At 36.4% G+C, this 19,709-nt stretch overlaps 1 protein-coding gene across 1 annotated transcript; it reads right to left on the bottom strand.

Annotated features, from left to right (window-relative positions):
• Positions 1–116: 116 nt before the first annotated feature.
• Positions 117–7,728, bottom strand: LOC131326245 (abscisic acid 8'-hydroxylase 4-like). The gene is made up of 9 exons (XM_058358949.1): positions 7,372–7,728; positions 6,052–6,379; positions 4,426–4,575; positions 3,655–3,903; positions 3,236–3,325; positions 2,745–2,823; positions 2,356–2,462; positions 1,433–1,551; positions 117–498 (listed from the first exon to the last, which is right to left on the bottom strand). The coding sequence occupies exons 1-9, from the start codon at positions 7,548–7,550 to the stop codon at positions 399–401; spliced, it is 1,401 nt and encodes a 466-aa protein (XP_058214932.1). The 5' UTR covers positions 7,551–7,728; the 3' UTR covers positions 117–398.
• Positions 7,729–19,709: the final 11,981 nt, after the last annotated feature.

Genomic DNA, 19,709 nt, shown 5'->3' on the forward strand with positions numbered 1-19,709 from the left:
CCATGGTAGAATAGGAAAACAGCAATAAGAACAATAATGCATAGTACAATGTAACCTCTGATAGATGGGGTATAATAAGCCGCAGAGGACTATTGACAGACCCAATTAATCTTTGGCATTACATTCACAAGGTGGCTGGCTTGCCTTTGAAAAATTTAACCCGTGAAAAAGTAACACTCCTTAGTACCTCCAGAACGAGCTCAAGGGACATTATGCTGTAGAAATAATGGAGTCACATGGTAGTGCATGTATCTCTTTATTTCTCATTGAAAAATCTACAGGCACATATATGTATGCAATCAATCGTGGACGTTTGTAAGATTTAATGTAAGGATGTTATTATTTCTTAAATTTGGAAACTTCTTGCTAGCTAGATGCACATGCAATTGTTTGGTGTTTTAATTGGATTCTTTCCAAAACTTGAGAGGTAGGCCTTTCCGAGGGACTGGGAATGGCCCATACTCTATCCCACTCTGTTGGGATCCCACCACTTCCCACCTGCAATAATATATATAGGAGTTAGAAATCATCAGTTAACAAACAAAAACAGCAGCGTTCAATTTTACCGTCTGTCTCGGCAATCAATAGTTTGAATTTTAAAAATCGCTTTCAGGAAAGAGTTAAGTTCTTTTAAAATCCTCACCGCCCAAAACACTTTTGGACGGTGAGACTGAGAGCGATAGGAGAAGCGGTAAATGAGAGCAGTCGGAGTAGACATTTTGCAAACAAAAGCACCTAACTTTTTTATTGCTTTCTCTTTATTTCTACAAGATTCAGGTTATAATTTTTTATTATATTTTTCATATCTATGAGAGAAAAAAGTATAAAACCGTAGACCAATGTTTTTTTGAAATTTACTTATAAGCCATCAAAAAGAAGCGAAAAAGATTAATGAAAAAAAACCCAAAACCAGCTCTTGAAAGTTAGGCCAAGCTGACCCTTACTTGTTTTCCGACTCTTAGAACAAAATTATAACCGACTAATTAATGATTTCACAATCTACTTATTAATAAGTGTACATTCATATATTTTCATGTAGTGTTTAGAGTTACACCGAGTTTGATTCAAAAAACGTACTCTTCCACATTTTATATCTCATTTTAACTGAAAGCTACAAGAAAACATCGGAAATAATTTTTACATTTGTTATTTCATTATGATTTTTAATTCCATTTTTTTTAAATGAGAAGAGTCTTTTACCAAATATAACCTCCTTTTATTTTGGTACTGTAGTTTGTTCAACTAATGGAAAATAATTACTACAAAAAAAAATTATCGAAAAAAAAGTTTTCTCATTACCGACCGATCAAGCTTTTTTTTCACTTGTGTCGAGCTGTATATTAAGATGATTTAATGTTTTACTGGCTGTTGTTTTCTTTTCCATTTTTATTTGGAGAAATAAAAATTCATCATCTGCCATTAATTATCGTACCTGAACTTGGTAACAAGATGGTGGATTAAGATAAGCATCTCCAGTTTAGCAAGTTCATTCCCCGGACAAGCATGTATTCCGGTGCCAAATGGCATAAACGTGTTCGGTTTCGGAAAGACCTGAAACCCACCACAATCACAATCAAAATGTCACTGTCGCATCATTCGGGTTGAGTTTTCTATATATAGAGGATTTCAAAAAGATTAGAATTCTTCTATAGTAATAAGGGAAATAATTAGCGCATCTCCAACCTTGACTCAAAAACCCCATTTTGGATAATAAGGCCTCTCCCACCCATCGCCATATTGAGTCTCTACAATGGAGACCCACTTTTGATTCTGATCCATAAAACGGAGATGGATCTCCGTTTACTAAAATGCTTAGCTTTCATTTCATTACATATAAATGAGATGCATACAAAAATAGTATCAATCGTTGCAAAACTACAGACAATAAAATGAGACTAATGTTCGATAGATATATTTAACAAATACATAGAATTTATTATAATTAAAACATAAAAGAGGGAGAGTTGCATTTTGAAAACGGAATAAATGTGTATTTGAAAAATGAAGATAGAAATAGAGAGTAATGGTTGGAGCTTGTACGAATACTGACATTTTCCAAAAAAAGCTTTTGGATAAATTATAAGATTTTGGATCTCTAAAATAGAGGAATGGAGAGAGTTGGGCCGGAGATACAAAGAGAAATAATTAGGGAAAATGACAGCCCATGACGTGTTTTGATAATTAATACCCACCAAGGACATTCTGAGAACATTTGTTAATATTGAAAATGTCCTTGAAGGATATTAATTATCAAACACGTCCTTCCTTGGCCGTCATTTTCCCAAATAATTAAGAGCAAGGAAATAACAATATATGGGTTTAATGCAGACAATAGAGCACTAGAACTCCATATACCTCAAATCTTGATGGATCAAAATTTTGAGGATCAACAAAGAATTCAGGGTTGTGATGAATGTTCCTGAACAATGGCATCACCTTCCAACCTTTGGGAATTAAGTATCCTGCCATTAGGAAAATAATGGACCATAACACTTTGATTAATTAAGGCCACCTTGTAAACCAAAAAAATAAATATAAATATGGATCGTTTTGTGGCCAAGAGGGCAAGAGGCCTTTGGCCGAACGACATCAAGAGTGCTCTTAAGTGTCAAGAAAAAAGAGGTCAGGAGTTCAGCTCTTTTTCCAAAGTGTTTATCTAACTATTCTAACGATTCTAAGTTTTGCAGGTTATTTTTTGTTGGGAGCATTGTGCACCCGATCGAATAACTTCATTAAATCCTCACCTTCATATTCTACATCAACCACTGCTTCCCGAAAGGTAAAAGAGACGATGCTTGCCATCCTCAAGCTCTCTAATATGACCTGAAATTATAAACACATCGTTAAACGGTCAAGGCTAGAACAAAATTTATATTGTGCCCCGTTTTCGTAACTCACCATATATAGTCGTTCATGTTTAGAATAACTGAACTGAATAAAGCAATACACATGCAAAGAAACCTCCACCACACCCCCTATCCAGGAATGGCCCCGACATTTCAGGGCCTAAGATGCAAACCTCGAAAATGAAATCCTTAATAATTTCTTTGAAATAAATACCAAATAAATTCATGAATTTTTCCAACACAAATGTTGAACTTATATAGTACTAGATACTAAATATGATTAGAAGCCCTAATTTTTACACATATTATTTTGGGACCTACGGCCACGGCTTCTTGGACCTCTAGCCCAGGGCCGACGACCCTGCCTGGCCCTATCACAATTCACATACCTTATGAGTAATTGGCATTTTCCTAGTTTGAGCCCATGTCAAGGGCCTCTTTCCTCCATCATTTGATTCATATATCATCTTCTGCTCTGCCTGCAACAATAAAAACACAAATAAGATTTGTGTAATCCCTTTGTAGAAAGGGAAAATCTTATTTACGGAGGTTCTGTAAACAAATGTTTACAGCACTCAATCGTGACCGTCCAAAATTGTTCTGGAGGATTTTAATGAAACTCTCTCCCCCGGAAAAATTTCATTAAAATTCAAACCATTTAGAACAATTTTGGATGGCTGTAATTGGTTGGTGTTGTTGTTTACAGCACCTCCTTAAATTTTACAGCACATCCTTAAATAAGTACTCCGTATATCTCTTGTAGAAATCAGTGCAAATTAAAAATGGACTTAATAGAAACCATTGGTACCTTAACAGCTTCTAGAAGTTTGTGATCATCAAGGAGATACTTGAGAATCCACGTCAGCACGCTAGCCGTGGTGTCTTGCGCAGCGAATAAAACCCCAATGATGTTGTCCGAAATTTGATCCTCAGTGAAGGTCTGCCCCTCTCCATTTTTGAAATTCAACAAATGACCCAAAAGGTCCTTCTCTACCAGGTCTTTCTCCCTCCTTTCGCATATGATCTCGCTCAGTATCTCACCTAGCCTTTTTCTTGCCTTTGACAAATTTTCATATATAGAAGATTCAGATAAACTTTCAGCAAAAAATTAAGGACTTAAAATGGTAGAGACGAGACTGAATATATGGTTTTCTTTTTCCCAATGTCAAGCGGTAGGGGAAAGAGTATACATTCAAAGAGTTAGAATACCGGGGGGACACTACATCAAGTAATTAAGGTACGCAATAACTAAATCAAGTGCCATACACAATATTCCAAAAATAAATATGTTCAGATTATGAATTTGTTGTGGGAGTTGCATAAGGAAAGACAACTGAGATAAAACCAAAAACATGTTTAGTTTTTGATTATTTATCTTTTTGTTTACCATTTTCTTCTGACATAATAAATTCCCGTACAGAAAGAACTGCTACGTACCCTGAAAAAGTATCCAGAAAATAAGTGAAAGAAAGTAAACCAGAGGTTCTACCTTCGTAGTATTTTGCAGGTGTTTCGTCTTTGTACATAATGTGTATGTGTGTGCGTGTGCGCATTCATGTTAGAGGAGTAATTTGCTTACCAAGATTGCTTTGTTGTATGCAGTTCCTGGCAAATTTGTGGGGAAAGAATTGTAACCCTTGTCCAATATGCAGTAATTCTCCTTGAGCTCTTCCATATATTTTCCATCCAAGAGACCAAAGATTGAGAGAATACCCACTTCAAAAGAGAACTGCAGAAGACTCACAGAGAACTCAAATATGAATTAGAAACGGGAAAAAAAAAAAATTTGTTTTTGTTTGAAATTATGTGTAGAATTATACTACTCAACTAGGAAGGCATGACAATGGCATTCTTGAAATAATAGCCCATCTTGATCAGGTCTGAAATAATAAGACTCATTCATATCATCGCTGTATAATTGTTGAATTAATGTGCTGTATAATTGTCGGTACCACAGGTGACACCACAAGTGACAAGTTAAACCAATTAGGGCATCATGGCAGTGTAGAGTCATGCTACAGACACGCCTCTCGACCACTCCTCAGACACTCCTTTCTCGTAAACAGTAGAGCCCGTAGATGTGTGGAGCCCACTTTTTGCGAGAAATGAGTGTTTGGGGAGTGACCGAGAGGCGTGTCCCCAGCCAGCATTTTCGTTTTAATAACATTGAACAATCTACTGAATAGTAATAACTCAAGATCTATGCAGTGGAAGACTTTAAGGGCTATTTAAATGGTATTCGGAAGTTGAAAGTGTAACCTAGCATTGAGTTGTATCTTTATCCAAGTGTTGGTTGTTGGATATTCGTTCTGTTTTCATTTTGTGCAGCTAACCACCTGTATGTTTTACTGCTTTTTCTCCTCGATATACCCCTTTCAAGCTTTATTAAATGTTTTGTTTGCCAAGCAAAATAATAATAATAATAACTCAGTTAGGCACATGATTCTGCTTAAAATTTTCAACATGGTACTCCCATTGAAAAGAATATTCAAAACATCAGAAGATTAATTAAAACAATTTAAAACAATGCTATAGAATATTCTAACACTCTCACAAACAAAATTACTAGCTTCTCCGCAAGTATGGAGAAGTTCCACTATCACTTGGTGTGGGCGCAGTTGAGTATGTGAAACCTGATTGGTCTGATTTGCTACTTTGACGGCGTTCGATAATTAAGGTAATTTTGTGATGTCAAATCGTAGGATCTATATGATATGATATACCCAGTAGTCGATGTAATAAAAATATTTGTCCAAAAAAAAATTGTCCAATTTGGGGATCAATTATATAAATCTTTTTCTCTTGCTTTCTTCGTTCGTAATATTGTGTGCATGCGCGCGATTTTAAGTCGAACCCCCAACAGTCCCTTACATTTTACAATCAATCAGCTTAGAAGGGGAAGAAAATCATATGGATGAAAGCAAAATTCGATATCAAAGTGTACTCTGTGGAGGATTTTAAGGTGTTTTTAGATGGTATTCGGAAAGTAAAATTGTAACATAATCCGTATGGGCGTCTTTCAACATTTTGTTGGAAGATTTGTTTTTTTCTTATGGTTGTGCTGGTTGTCTTTGGCTCCTTGAGCAAAGATATTTTGTCCTCGATGTTCCCCTTCGAGATATTTAAAATCGTTCGTTTGCCGAGCAAAAAAAAAGGGGAAGAAAATCATCAAAGAAGGGCATAAGTTTCACATAGAGACACAAACCTTCTTCATCTCATGGAAGGTGTGGATGGCTTGCCCACTAGTAATGGCCCAAGACTCCAAGGCAGAAATGGCTATGGCTTCTATACCAGGCACCAATTTCCTAACTGCTTCTGGAGCAAAAGAGCTCTGGACCAGCTTCCTGAGGTTAGTATGGTAACTTCCTTGGTGAAAAAACAGCGCAAAAGGGCCAATCATCTTCTCTTTGCTCTTCGGGTACGTGGGTTTGAACAAGTGAGCATGAGTCACCAGCACAAATCTGGCTGCTTCCGGGCTAGCCAACATGATGCAAGGGCAACCCAGGATGTGGGTTTTGAATATATTTCCATATCTGAGGAAAAATTAAATGCACTAATACTTTTAAAACTTCAAGTAACAAATATTAATCATGTACGAAGGAGAAAATAAATGTGGTAACTAAACTTTGCTTTGTACTTTTAAACAAATAACTTTACAAGAGATACATCAAAGTTGACCTATCACTGTAAGGCTACATATATTTACAGCTAGGGTTACTACCCTACAAAAAGTACTATAACACAAAGTAAATTATGCATAGACAAATTTGGGAGAGAATTTTTTTTTTTTGTCATTCGTTAATCCTAATCTACACCAGTGACGTAACCAAAAATCTATGTAATCGGGGCACCTTTTAAACACATTTCAACCAAAAATTTGCATACTAAGTAAGGTTAAAACATTTGTGCTAAGAATTAAAAAAACCTAACATATTTATTAATAGTAAATTATGTAGAATATAAAAATAATTGAATTGCTTGAATTGTCTCAACGTATCAAGTCTAAGAGCAATTCACTATACAATATTTAGCAATATTGCTCCCATTCTTAATAATTGCTAAAGTATAAAACGTATAGCCCATGGATTAGGCATTTTTGAATTTTGGACATTATGCATTAGAGAGTTTCGATTAGTAAGTGACTGCTATTTTTCACATTAGACGTCTCATTTCACCAATATAATGACAATGTTCAAATATGTGAAACAAAAAATTGAGAATGAAATGATATTCGACATGTTAAAAGTAAATTTATGAAATACGATGAACTAAACAAAATATAAATTTTAAAAAAAAAAACTTGAGTGGGGGCGCGTGGCCCCCTTGTCCCATGCTCCCTCCGCAACTAATCTACACTATCCTAGGGGACTTGGGGGAGGGGGAGGAGGCTTACGAAAATCGAATTCTGCCCACATACATAAAAGTATGTAATGGAGGCCAACTGCACTCCATTCCACTTGCAAATTTGGGAGAGAACTTTAGATATATAGATTTTATAAAAGACTCTGCATGTTTATTCAATTACCTTGTTTGTTTATGAGTAAAGAAGTCATTTGGGTCTTGAGAGTACAGTTGAAGAGTCTCTCCTACACAAGGCCACCCCATTGATCCTGGGGGAAGCATTGCCCTTTGCTTTTGTTTCCTCAGGTATGGGTATGAGAGGAGAGTACATAGAAAGAAGAGAATGAATATCAATGTTGGCATGGTACGTGTCCGTGAAAAAATCTCTCTCTTCTCTCTCTCTCTCTCTCTCTCTCTCTCTCTCTCTCTCTCTCTCTCTCTCTCTCTGTGTGTGACGGTGCAGTGGTATGGTAGTTTTGTGGAGAAAGGAGGAGGGGATATGCTGAAGGATGCAAAGCTTACAAACCAATTCAGTGGAGCAAGCAAGGGGCCGGTATGAGGTGGGTTGTGCTTATATATATAGTGTGGTGAGAGGAAATATTGTAGATAGAGATTAGAGACAGTTATAAGGTAATGAAAGGTCGGTAAAACAAAATTAAGAATGTTTTTAAAGGACTAATTAGATGTTTTCCGAATATTACTGTTCTATTTGAGGGTTAACGAGTGCCCAACAGTTCTAATTTAAAGCTGAAAATGATTGTAATTCAAGTTATGTATTCACCGGCCAGTCATCAATTTTCATTTTCCAAGATAAAAAACATCAACCTAAATGTGATTGGTCATTGGTACTATATGAACCAATCAAATTCAAGATTTTTTTTTTTTTTTTGATAACCTAATATCCGGACTATCTTAACCTAATATCCGGACTATCTTGCGCGCGCCTCGACTGAAAAGCTTGCTCCTCATTTAACTGAGAAACTTATGCCTCACTCAAGGAGTAGAAAAAAACCACATGCAAATAACATAGTTATTGTTATCGAAGAAAATAACAACATAAATAAGTTAGCTTCATTTTGTAAATTAATCACATCAGAATTTGACATCTCTCGACAATGGCTCAGGACTGTTAGCTAGGCCGCATAAATGATCCATCTAGCATGAAAATTAACGGTACGTCAAAGTGAAAATTAATGCACTTTGGAGAGATTTTTTCAGACTCTTATCTCAATTTAATTATATCCACCATCATATTTCGTTATTAATTATTATTGTAAAACTGTAACACTTTAATTATTCAAATTTAAAAAATGAAAGGGAATTGATATCTACAATCTCTTTTTTGATATTCACACTTTCTTTTTGTCTTTTAGTAAAAAAATACACACACTTTTAACACTAAAATCCAAAAAAGGGAGTGTGGTTATCAAAAAGGAGATTGTACAAATCAATTCCGAAAATGAAAATGCAATAATATGCAGTTTACAAATGGTAAAAACAAGTAGTGTAAAAATGCAGTGTATCAAATAACCTTGTTTCAATAGGAACTTTTAGGACTTTTTAAAATTTTTGACGAATCGAAAAAGTAAAAAAGTGAGACATAAAACTAACACACTCGAAAAAAATTTGAATAAATACAAAACCAAAAAAAAAGTAGAAAAAGTGTTTACGGAATAGGTAGTAACTTTCACGAGAAGTAAATAAAAGCAATGAACCAGGGGGTTATACTTGCAAATAAAACCCATTCCGGGGTATCGAAATGCTAGGGGTACAGAAAAATCCCGTACAGCAGTCGAGCACAAATTTTTTTCGCGCACGTCTCGGGTCTCACAAAGATGATCGAAGCCGCTCATTTTGTTTAAAATATATTGTTTAGGGTTCCTGTTAAAAATCATCTTAATTTGATAAAGGTAAGGGCATTGACGAATCATACAACTTTGCTTCAGAATTTGGCCTGAATTTCTGAAGCAAAGTTGGATGATTCGTAAATGCTATTACAAGTATCGGATTGAGATAATTTTTTACAGGGGCCCTAAAAAATATATGAAAAACAAAATGAGCGGCTCCGATCATCTTTGTAGAATCCGAGATTGGTGCAAAATGAATCTGTGCGTGGCTGCTATACATGGGTTTTATTTGTGCTGTCTATTATTGAAATGGACCGCCACACTATATGTTGTAGTGCAAAGGTGCACTACGGCACCTCCAGATCTGGTGAAGAAAGCCTCTAGAGCACCATTGAGGCCCTGTTCCATTTAACTTTTAGCATTTTTTGGAGATTTTGTGTTTGTTCAAAAAAAATTAACGTTCATTAATTTTGCACTAAACTTTTGAGGGTTATTAATTTATCTCGACGAGAAGAATCAAAATATCCAAATATTTTGGAAAATAACCACTTTTCAAAAGAAGAAAAAAATCAATTTTTTTGACTCTTTTTTATACTGAAAGGTGGTTATTTTTTAAAATATTTAGATAAAAATAAAAATATATTACTTTTCCGATTTTCTTCGTCGAGAAAAATCAATAACTCATAAAAATTTGGCACAAAATTAACGAACGCAAATTTCTTTTGAATGAAGAAGACTTCCAAAAAATTTCCCACTTTCTCGAGTACTCGATCTTAACTATGTGAAGTCGTTATCAAAAAAAAAAAAAAAAAATGCATGTGTGAAGTCGGTTTTCCAAGGGTGTGGTCGCAATCAGGGGATAGCTGTACCCGACACGTGTAGAGATCACGGTGGTTCTATTTCGCGATTGTTCTTCCGGGCACGAGAAGGGGCTAGTACAGGGCGGGCGACTCCCTCCCCAGAGACGAAACCGAACCCAAACGGTAAGGCCGTCTTCTGATTGGCGTACGTCACACGTAGTTTTCAAAGTCGGCAAGCCCTCCTGGCCTCCTCTCTTCGATATTGACCGGACCGGGTAATCCAAAACCTCGATCGTACGTCTCAATTTCAACCGTTTGAATTTATTGATAGTGTCTTACCGATGACTCTTACCTATTACTAAAAAATAATAAGATTAGCTTGTCGGTCTCTCACCAGCAGGGCACTATCAGTATTTTTTTATCACTAATTGTCGAGATAAGCGGCTGAGGTTTGGACGGTTTGATCTCGTCCAAAATAAGGATTTAAAGACGATCCAATACCCCAAGTTGTATGGGTTAAGCTCCCCTCCATACACTAAACCCGTCTTTCTTTATTTTGTTTTTGAATAATTTGCTATTTGGTCCTGTAAGACCGATAAATTTGGAAACCTCATCTCAAATCTACATTGATGGCTTGGATTGTTCATGTTGTAACCTCTCAGGAAAAAGAACATGTCCACAAAACTTCTCATCTTGAGTAACCATTGATAGAGAGATGAAAAACTCGTACTCTTTATTTCGTCATGGTCTATTTTATGGAACAAATTACGTATTGTGCATGTCCTTATTAACGCCAGATTAAGTTGATTTTTATCATATTGTATAGGCAAGATGAGAACAGTTTAAATGATAAACAGATAAACTCAAAAGTTCATCGTTTCTTCATGAAAAGATAAGAGTGCAGCAATCATTGTCTTTCTATTCTTTATTTTCTCTGTGTGTATGTAAAAAAATGAATATAAATGCAGATAACCTACTCCACACATCCAATCGGAGGGAGTATTATTCTTACCAGTACATAGCCATCTGCACAAAAAAAAAAAAAAAAACGTCCCAAACCGATATCGGGATTAAAGCTAAAGTCCTTTGTCCTACAGTCATTTTTGTTAGCAATGGAGCATGATGAAATCAGTCTCCTTGGCGGAATTAATTTCAAAGAATAGATTATCACATCATTCATATAGCATAGTTGACATAATGTGGGGAACAGTTAGATATCTCCAATGATTCTTGTCATTTTTTTTCTCGTTACAATGTTATGGTCAAAATTCAACAAAGGAGTTCCAATAGTGTTAATACATTATTTGGCCGTTACCATTTGCAACCGTTGATTGATCCCAAAAGCCTTAGATCACAACTTTTGCCAAAAAAAAAAAAGGCCCCGGCCATTTCCATGGCCAAGTTTAACCAAAGAAAATGGCGAAGTCATTTTTTGGCTCCCCACTAGAGTACTGGAGTCTTTCGGTCTTGAAACCAAAATATCGCTTTAAGCTCCCAAAATGGCTGTCCATCGGAGATGCTCTAAACTGCTCATCACCAATTGGCTAAATTCATATTAATCATAACTTAGATTAAAAGAGCCATTGATGAGAGTTGAACATGACTAAGAGCATGTACACAAGAGTAGGCAGGCCCATCTTTTTAGCCATTTTACCTAATCAAAGCCACCAAAGCAGTTTGCACCAGTCTCGGTACACACAGAGGTATTTTTCCTTTCAGAAAAATGCACTGTAAAACTAGCGAGGTATTTTTCAAAAGCGAACCATTAAAATATTATTATTTCTTTCTCCCTTCCCTACCACTCCCTCATTCTCTCTCTACCCCTCTTTGTCTCTCTCTTTTTTAGTAATATATTTTATAAGGATAAAGATGTATGATAGAGAGAATTGCTGTGGGATTGAGAGAGATTTAAGTAGGTAAAATAAAAAAAGTGGATTATTGGATAGATAAAATACATTTTGTTAGTGTACATGCTCTAAGGCCCCAATTGGATGCTGCCAAAAGTAGGGGTATAAGCTCATCCAAGCGGATAAGGGGTGATACGACATTTTCGTCTTGGTTTGGATAGAAGTTTTGCACCTCGATGAACTCATCCCCCTTCCAATATTAATACCCCTTAGTTTTGGGGCCAAAAGATAGGAAAATGATATTGACACTCTAAAAATTGATGCAGATACTCCAAAAATAAAAAAAAATGACTTTAAAATTACATTAATTTTGGAGTGCCTGCATTAATTTTTGGAGTGTCAATATCATTTCCCAAAAGATAAGGATGGATTTCGACCAAGGCATAATTAGTAAGGGCGGATTAGCCGCCCCGCCCCACCACCACCACACACACACGCTATCCTCCCTTTTATTTCTTATTCAAACCAAATGTACCGGAGTATATTGTATTTTCCTTTTTTAATACTTCATTCAAATCAACTATTTTTTATCTGTCCTCTATAAAAGTCACGTTTATATGGGTTCACCCTCTATAAATGATAGTATAAGAGCATCTTCAACACATACTTCATTTCTTCATTTTGGAGGAAAAACATTCTCCAACCCATCTTCTAAAACTCTCCTCCATTTGGGAGGATGAACTTTGATCTTCTAAATATAAAGGATGAAGGAAAAAATAGAGGATCTCCTCCAAATATGTGTTGGAGTTGAGAAATAGAGTGTTGGGTTGGAGTTGAAATAAATAATACAATCCTCTAAATCTACTTTTCAAATAAAATAGATTAATTTGATCCTCTCAAATAGAGATTTGGAGGGTGTTGGATTGGAGATGCTCTTAGAGCATCTCCAACCCATACTCCATTTCTTCATTTTGGAGGAAAAACATTCTCCAACACATCCTCTAAAACTCTCCTCCATTTGGGAGGATGAACTTTGATCCTCTAAGTATAGAGGATGAAGGAAAAAATAGAGAATCTCCTCCAAATATGTGTTGGAGTTGAGAAATAGAATGTTGGGTTGGAGTTGAGATAAATAGTAAAATCCGCTAAATCTACTTTTCAAATAAAATAGATTAATTTGATCTTCTCAAATAGAGATTTGGAGGGTGTTGGATTGGAGATGCTCTAATACCCTCTACTCTCTTATCTTCCTCCATAAATAATACTCCCTCCGTTCAAATTGGATGACGATTTTTGATATGTAACGCCCCGAATTTTGGGTACGTTAAAAAGGACATTTTATTGATAACATCAAATGGAGTCTGGCTCTTATTACAACAAAACTCCTACAAGAGTTCAATATTTACAAAAATGAAGGGGGTTCTACGGTTCCTAACTACAGCTCCTCAGCTCCTCCATTCTTGCCAGCTCCTCAGCTCCAAAAGCTTCCATGGTGATCTGCTTATCCTGATTATCTACAAAATCTGACACATTATACCAGCATCACCACCGATATAATATGTCAGGGTCACCAAAAAGGCAACACCGTGAGCTACAAAGCTCAGCAGAGTAATCCCATACCCGCTAACTCATAACTTAAAACAAAGCTATAATACAACATCGATTTCCACATGATAAGTATATACACAGTTAATCAATGACACATCCACATTCATTAATCAACTATCGTTGGTGTCCAAGAGTTTCGTGTTTCTCCTTCGCGACTCATCGTAGACCGTGTCAACATTTTCACATCCCAATTCATCTTTCAAAAATCATTTGTTTAACTCACACAATATTGCATTGGCTCCGTACCGCGGATAACCAAGCTACACACCCAACCTCACAATAGTTCCGTTTTTCCCGGATCCCATTGGAACACACACAAAACACACTCCACACAATGGGCTACCACGACCGGCCACATTGCGGTTTCCAAAATTTGTTTTTAACACACCCAACCTCGGTTCCGCCGCGCCGGTCTCCCGAGTATCCTCACAATGGTTCCGCCACGCCGGGTTCCCATTGGCACACAATTGCATTGGCTCCTCTCCGCGGATAACCAAGCCATACCTCACCATGGTTCCGTCGGTCCGGGTTCCCATGGGAACGCACACAACCTCACAATGGTTCCGCTATTCCGGATCTCCATTGGAACACACACAACCTCACAATGGTTCCGCTTTTCCCGAATTCCCATTGGAACACATACAACCTCACAATGGTTCCGCTTTTTCCGGATTCCTATTGGAACACACACACACCTCACACAATGGGCAAGTCCGGCCACATTGCGGATTCCAAAACTTTTCATTCTTTTCAAATATTTCTTTTATACACGCACACACACAACTCACATAATGCCACTCAAAACCGGTCATTATGTAGTTTCAAAATATTTTCTCCTCGAAAAACATTTCCTTTCATTAACCACACCCTAGGTGTCATGTTTCTACTTCCTCGGTTCTTGTGTCTCGTTTACATGTAAAGACTCCGCGGTAGGACAAACGTAAGCAAGAATCATCCTAACAAGATCATCCAATTCTATATTACTATTCACGCTCAATCATTACTTATAGCATAACGCCACATGTACGGACGCCCTTGGAGTGTATCACTTATGCTTTATTCAAAGCACAACGCCACATGTACGGACGTCTTTGGACTGAAATCACTTATGCTTTATCACATACCACAAGTAATACAAGCAATTCATATACGCATACTCATAACTATCTTAAAGATCAAAATACGAATACTTCTAATCAAACGATAAGTACGTAAGGATGAACTACATATAATTAGGAGTAGTAGATAGGGATAATCTACCGTTCTTTTTGGCGGTAGTCGGCTACGGAAAGTACGTCGGTGGTCGGGCGGAGTAACTTCCTACGGTAGGCCTCCGGTAGCTTCGAAAGAGAAAGGTTTCTCTCGAAACTTCTACTTGACTATTACTACTACTACTTTTGGATCGAGAGGGTGGTCGAGTGGCGGTTTAGTGGCGGCTTAGGTTGAGTTTCTTGAAGAACTCAAGAACAACTCAAGAACAAGAAGAACAAAAGCAAGAACAAAGAAAGAACACTAATTTTTCTAGAGAGAGAAGTTGCTAGGTGAAGGTGTGTGTTCAAATGGCATGGGAATGGTTCTATTTATAGGCAAAACCTTGGCTCTCTCTCCTCTCACAAGGCCGGCCCCCCCTCTCTCTCTCTACCTCAAATTTTGACACATGGCATGTAATCTTTGAAAGATCAAAGTCTAACCCTAGGCTTGCATGGCTAAGTTTGGCTAAAAGGTAGGCTTGCATGGCTAGGATTTGTCCTTGGATGGGATTATGGGAGATTTGTTGGAAGATTTGGAGACAATGGGTACAAGATTTTGTGCTAAACAAATATAGAAGTACAATGGAGGAAGTTTCTTAGCTAGGAAGAAAGATATCACCAAAGATTTGAAAAGATGAGGAAGGTCAAGTCAAGGTACAACCCATCTTCCTCCTTTCTTCCTTCTCTCTCTCTCGGCTCCCCTCTCCCTCTCTCTCTCTCTCTCGGCAATCTCTCTCTCTCTCTCTCTCTCTCTCTCTCTCTCTCTCTCTCTCTCTCTCAAGTACACACACACACACACACACACACACACACACACACATATATATATATATATATAAACAAGGAAGAATAAGAAAGTACAAGATTCACAAAATCAAATATCAAATAAAGAATTACAATTTAGGCACATGTTGATTAAATAAATAAATTAGGGTACTTTGTAATCTAGGTAGATCACACTTCCCATTAAACAAATCCAATTGGGTAAAAACCCCAATACAAAATAATAAAAAGGTACTTAGGAGAATATTAGGCCTTAAAGGCTACAAAGCTACTAAGTACTTTCAAAATACAATTTTGGTACTTCATCACATGGGCAATTAGGAAAAATGACTAGTTTAATAAGCCCATGTACTTGGTTGAAAGAATAAGGCCATTACCCAATGGATAATAAATCCCCTAACATTTATTGTCCAATGGTCAATAGCTACTAGGAAACTTTTATTAGAAAAAATAATTAAAAGTACTTTTCAAAAATATTTATAAATGTCTATTCAAGTATTTTGCTCAAAACCCCTTTAATATAAAGAATTGGGTTTCTATTATCCAATGGATAATAGTTCCCCTAACTTTTATTGTCCAATGGACAAAGAATAAAATCAAATTAAAAAAAAAGAAATAAATAAGTAATTCTTTAGGGTTGAAAAGGTTGACTAGTCACATCAACTTTATTGGAAGGTTTCCTAGTCACATCGGTACTTTATTTGGTCAAAAGACTTTATTACCCAATGGTTACTAACTTTCCTAGCGGTTATTACCCAATGGATAATAATTTCCCTTGCGGTTAATAACCATTGGACAAAAGAGTACAAGTACCATTTATTTTAAAATAAGATTTTGAAAGACTACATGTACTTTTAAAATAAAAAGTTTATTATCCAATGGACAAAAATTACCCTTGTGGTTATTAACCAATGGATAATGGAGGGGTGGGAGAATCCCCAATAAACAAAGAATAAATGTACTTTGCACAAGTTTTTATAAACCATTAAAATACTATATCTTGTACTTACCAAAAGATTTTAATAGGAAGCCTATTGTCCAATGGATAAAGATTACCCTAACCATTATGGACCAATGGGTAAAGACAAAGGTTCAAAAGGTCCAAACGGTTCATCTAGTAACTAGGTAAGTCGGTTGCTCGGTTCCTCCAAGTAGTCGGTTGGAAACTAACTAAATTCGTCACGTAAGGTTTCTAGTCGAGACCAAAATCTAACTGCGACGAATATTTACAAGAAAACATATAGCCACTCAAAAGAAAATAAGTAAATTAAATAAAATTCAAATTTTTAACGAAATTTTTATAGACCAAAATTCAGGGTCGTTACATGATATTTGTGTCAATTTCAATTTCTTATATCTTTCAATACGAATCTCAAATAATATACAATATGGATCTTATTTGATACTCCGTAGTTTTTTATTAGTTCTATAATACAAAGTTTTCAAACTCATGAAAAACATTATAAATTGAAATATATAAGCAATGAAAAATGGAACAAATTTTAAAAATTGTCATCCATTTTGAGACGGAGGAAGTACCCCAAAAATCACTCGTGCATGCCACATCCAATCGCGCCCTAAAGGGAGAAAAATGAAAAACACATCTACCAATTCCTCAAAGTCGAAATTAACTACTGTGCATAGCCCTCATCCAAACGAAACAATATAAACCACATGTGACTACAAAATTGGTCTTGGGACCACTTTAAAATTGTGCACAGGAGGTTAAAAGAAAAAAATTTGGAAAATGTTAAGAGTACAAGAACACAATCCATGAAAGTGTCAATGAAAGGATCATGGACAAGTGAATCTGGACCGTCCATGATCTTTTCATTGACACTTTCATAGATTGTGTTCATGGACGTTATCAAACCCCTCAATTATTAGGTGGTCCCGGAGGCTGGAACCGTCATGTACGTGGTGCCCAACTTTCTTCTCCAAATTTATAAATTGGGGATCCTGTTGACCTTTGAGGTCAACATGTGTGTTGTCCCTCATCCGAATCGTCCATTTTGACAATTACCCCTGAAAGAGTTCTCTTAAAATCTGAACTATTAATTACCGAGAACACTTTTGTTTTGGATTTTGAGAGAACTCTTCTAGGGAAATTTAGACCATCCAAAAGGACGGGGGACAACACATAGGGTCAGCAGGATCCCCCATTTGCCCAATTTATATGGAGATTAGTACAAAGGGTATGAACCCGAATGAATTTTTTCGAAGAAACGCATTAGAGCATCATGTGACAGTACCGCAGAACCACTAAATGATTACTCGGTTAAAGAAGACAGACCACTATTCGAAATAGAAAAGGACACTGAAGTTAAAGGATACAAAGGCAATGGACCCGCAAATAGCCTTCCGGGGATGGCAACCATCTCTGATGGCCACATATCTTAAGAGTAATTTATGGGGAGGGTTCTGTCAAGCTTTTTACAGTCCATATTCGTCCATTTGCAATTTTTTTTGGATTCCATCCCGGGCCAGCAACAATATTGAATCCATTCATTTTGTAGAGCTTGTCCAAACCTCTATTTTTTTAAAAACCGAAATGGTCCCTGTAGTTAAGTGTTTGTGTCAACTTGATCCCTGAAGTTGTAATTGACTCGATTTACACTCTGTACTTTCCATTTTGTTTCAATTTGGTCTAATTGCTAACTGCCGTTAGTCCGCCGCTAGTTCTTTTAAATAAAGACAAAAATAAGTCAATAAGTCAATTTTTTCGTCTTTATTCAAAAAAATGGATTTCGATGGTAATTTTTTACTTTTTAGCTTCCTCTCGTTATAACGAAGCAATAATCTCTGAAAATTGACAAAAAAAAAAAATTAACAAATGCTAAAAAAAAATTGAATAAGGACAAAAAAATAAGCCACTTGGCTTATTTAGCCGAACAATCCATCAGTTAATGTAATATTATGACTTTTGGACATAGTTCTTTATCATGTTGTGACTTTTGGATCTATATCATGTTGTGATTTTTGAATCTATATCATGTTGTGATTTTTGGACATAATTCTATATGCATTTTCAGTATTACGCAGAAAAATAAGACATCTCAGTATTTGTCCACAAGTTGAATAGATAGACAATACCAGTGGTTATGTAGTCTCATGGTTGATCATGAAAATGCTGAATTAGAGGACTACTTTTTGCAGAAAACTATAACCAAAATTCTTCTCAGGTGCCTCCTTATCAATGGAGAACGAGCTGTGTTTTGGTTTAGAGGTGTATTAGGTAGGCCTATGCAAAAAATCCGTCCACCTGCGGACCCGACCCGACCCAAAGGGTCTCAGACGGGGTCGAACATGTGGTTCGGACAGGTACGGGTTCATTTTCTGTTAAAAATCATATTTCTGTTCGGAATTCGGGTTGGTGTGTTTCTTACCTTACCCAACCGGGCCAATTTATAAAGATTAATTCAGTTTTTGGTCGGACTTTATACGACCTGACGTAAAGAATCGAGCTCTCAGACGGTTCTTACCCCTTTTCGATTCGGTTTGCGGGTGTAAAATATTTGTTACCCGACATGTTGGGTCGGGTTGGGGGGCAAACCCGACCCGTGCACATCCCTAATATTAGGGCAAGAGGGGAATGAGAGAATTACTATTTTAACCCCAAAAAAGGGGGCCATTTGATTTTGCTGTTAAAAGGACTAACGGCGGTTAGTAATTGGACCAAGTTAGAACAAAATGAAAAGTATAGAGTGTAAATCGAGCCAATTACAACTACAGGGACCAAGTTGACACAAACACTTAACTACAGGGACCATTTCAGTTTTTTCCCCTTTTTTTTTTTGGTACTTCAGAATTATATTGTCAAGACCTTCTACCATGAAAAAAATCATGTTCGTCGGTCAACAATCAATGCATGATCGGAACACATTTTTCTTTGAATTTGATCAAGCGTCAATTGTTAACCGACGAACATGATTTTTTTCATAGTAGAAGGTCCACTACAAAATGACATGCAAACAGTTAGTTCACCCCGGAAAGACATGCAATTTCTAATAAATAAAATAAAATACTTTCATACATAACTTTCAAATTTCTTCACACCAAAAAAATCTCAATTAACTCTCTAATTTGGTGCAAAAAATTTCAAAAAATAGTGAACAGAAGTATTTTATTTTTTTATATTTTATTTTTTTATATAAAAATTGCACCTCTTTTTATAGTAGACTGAGGGGCTGTTTGATAAAACGGAAATTAATTGCTGAAAAATTAAGTACTGATGTAGACACCCCATTCTGGACTGTCCAGATAACGTTATTTGTCGATCTTTTATCTCCCCGATGATGATTTTGGTCGAGAACAGTCTGAGGATAATGGTGTGTTTGAGCTTTGAGCGTCCCGAACCTCTTTCAAACCCCTTTCAAACCCTTCAAAC

The sequence above is a fragment of the Rhododendron vialii genome, chromosome 5a (genome assembly GCF_030253575.1).
Source record: "Rhododendron vialii isolate Sample 1 chromosome 5a, ASM3025357v1".
NCBI lineage: Eukaryota > Viridiplantae > Streptophyta > Magnoliopsida > Ericales > Ericaceae > Rhododendron > Rhododendron vialii.

Excerpts from the sequence above, each read along its gene's own strand:
- LOC131326245 (XM_058358949.1), bottom strand. The coding sequence starts at position 7,550 with ATGCCAACATTGATATTCATTCTCTTCTTTCTATGTACTCTCCTCTCA. Across the intron at positions 3,904-4,425 it reads CATACAACAAAGCAATCTTG|GCAAGAAAAAGGCTAGGTGA; the intron begins GTAAGCAAATTA and ends AATTTGTCAAAG. Across the intron at positions 1,552-2,355 it reads TTGATCCATCAAGATTTGAG|GTCTTTCCGAAACCGAACAC; the intron begins GTATATGGAGTT and ends GGTGGGTTTCAG.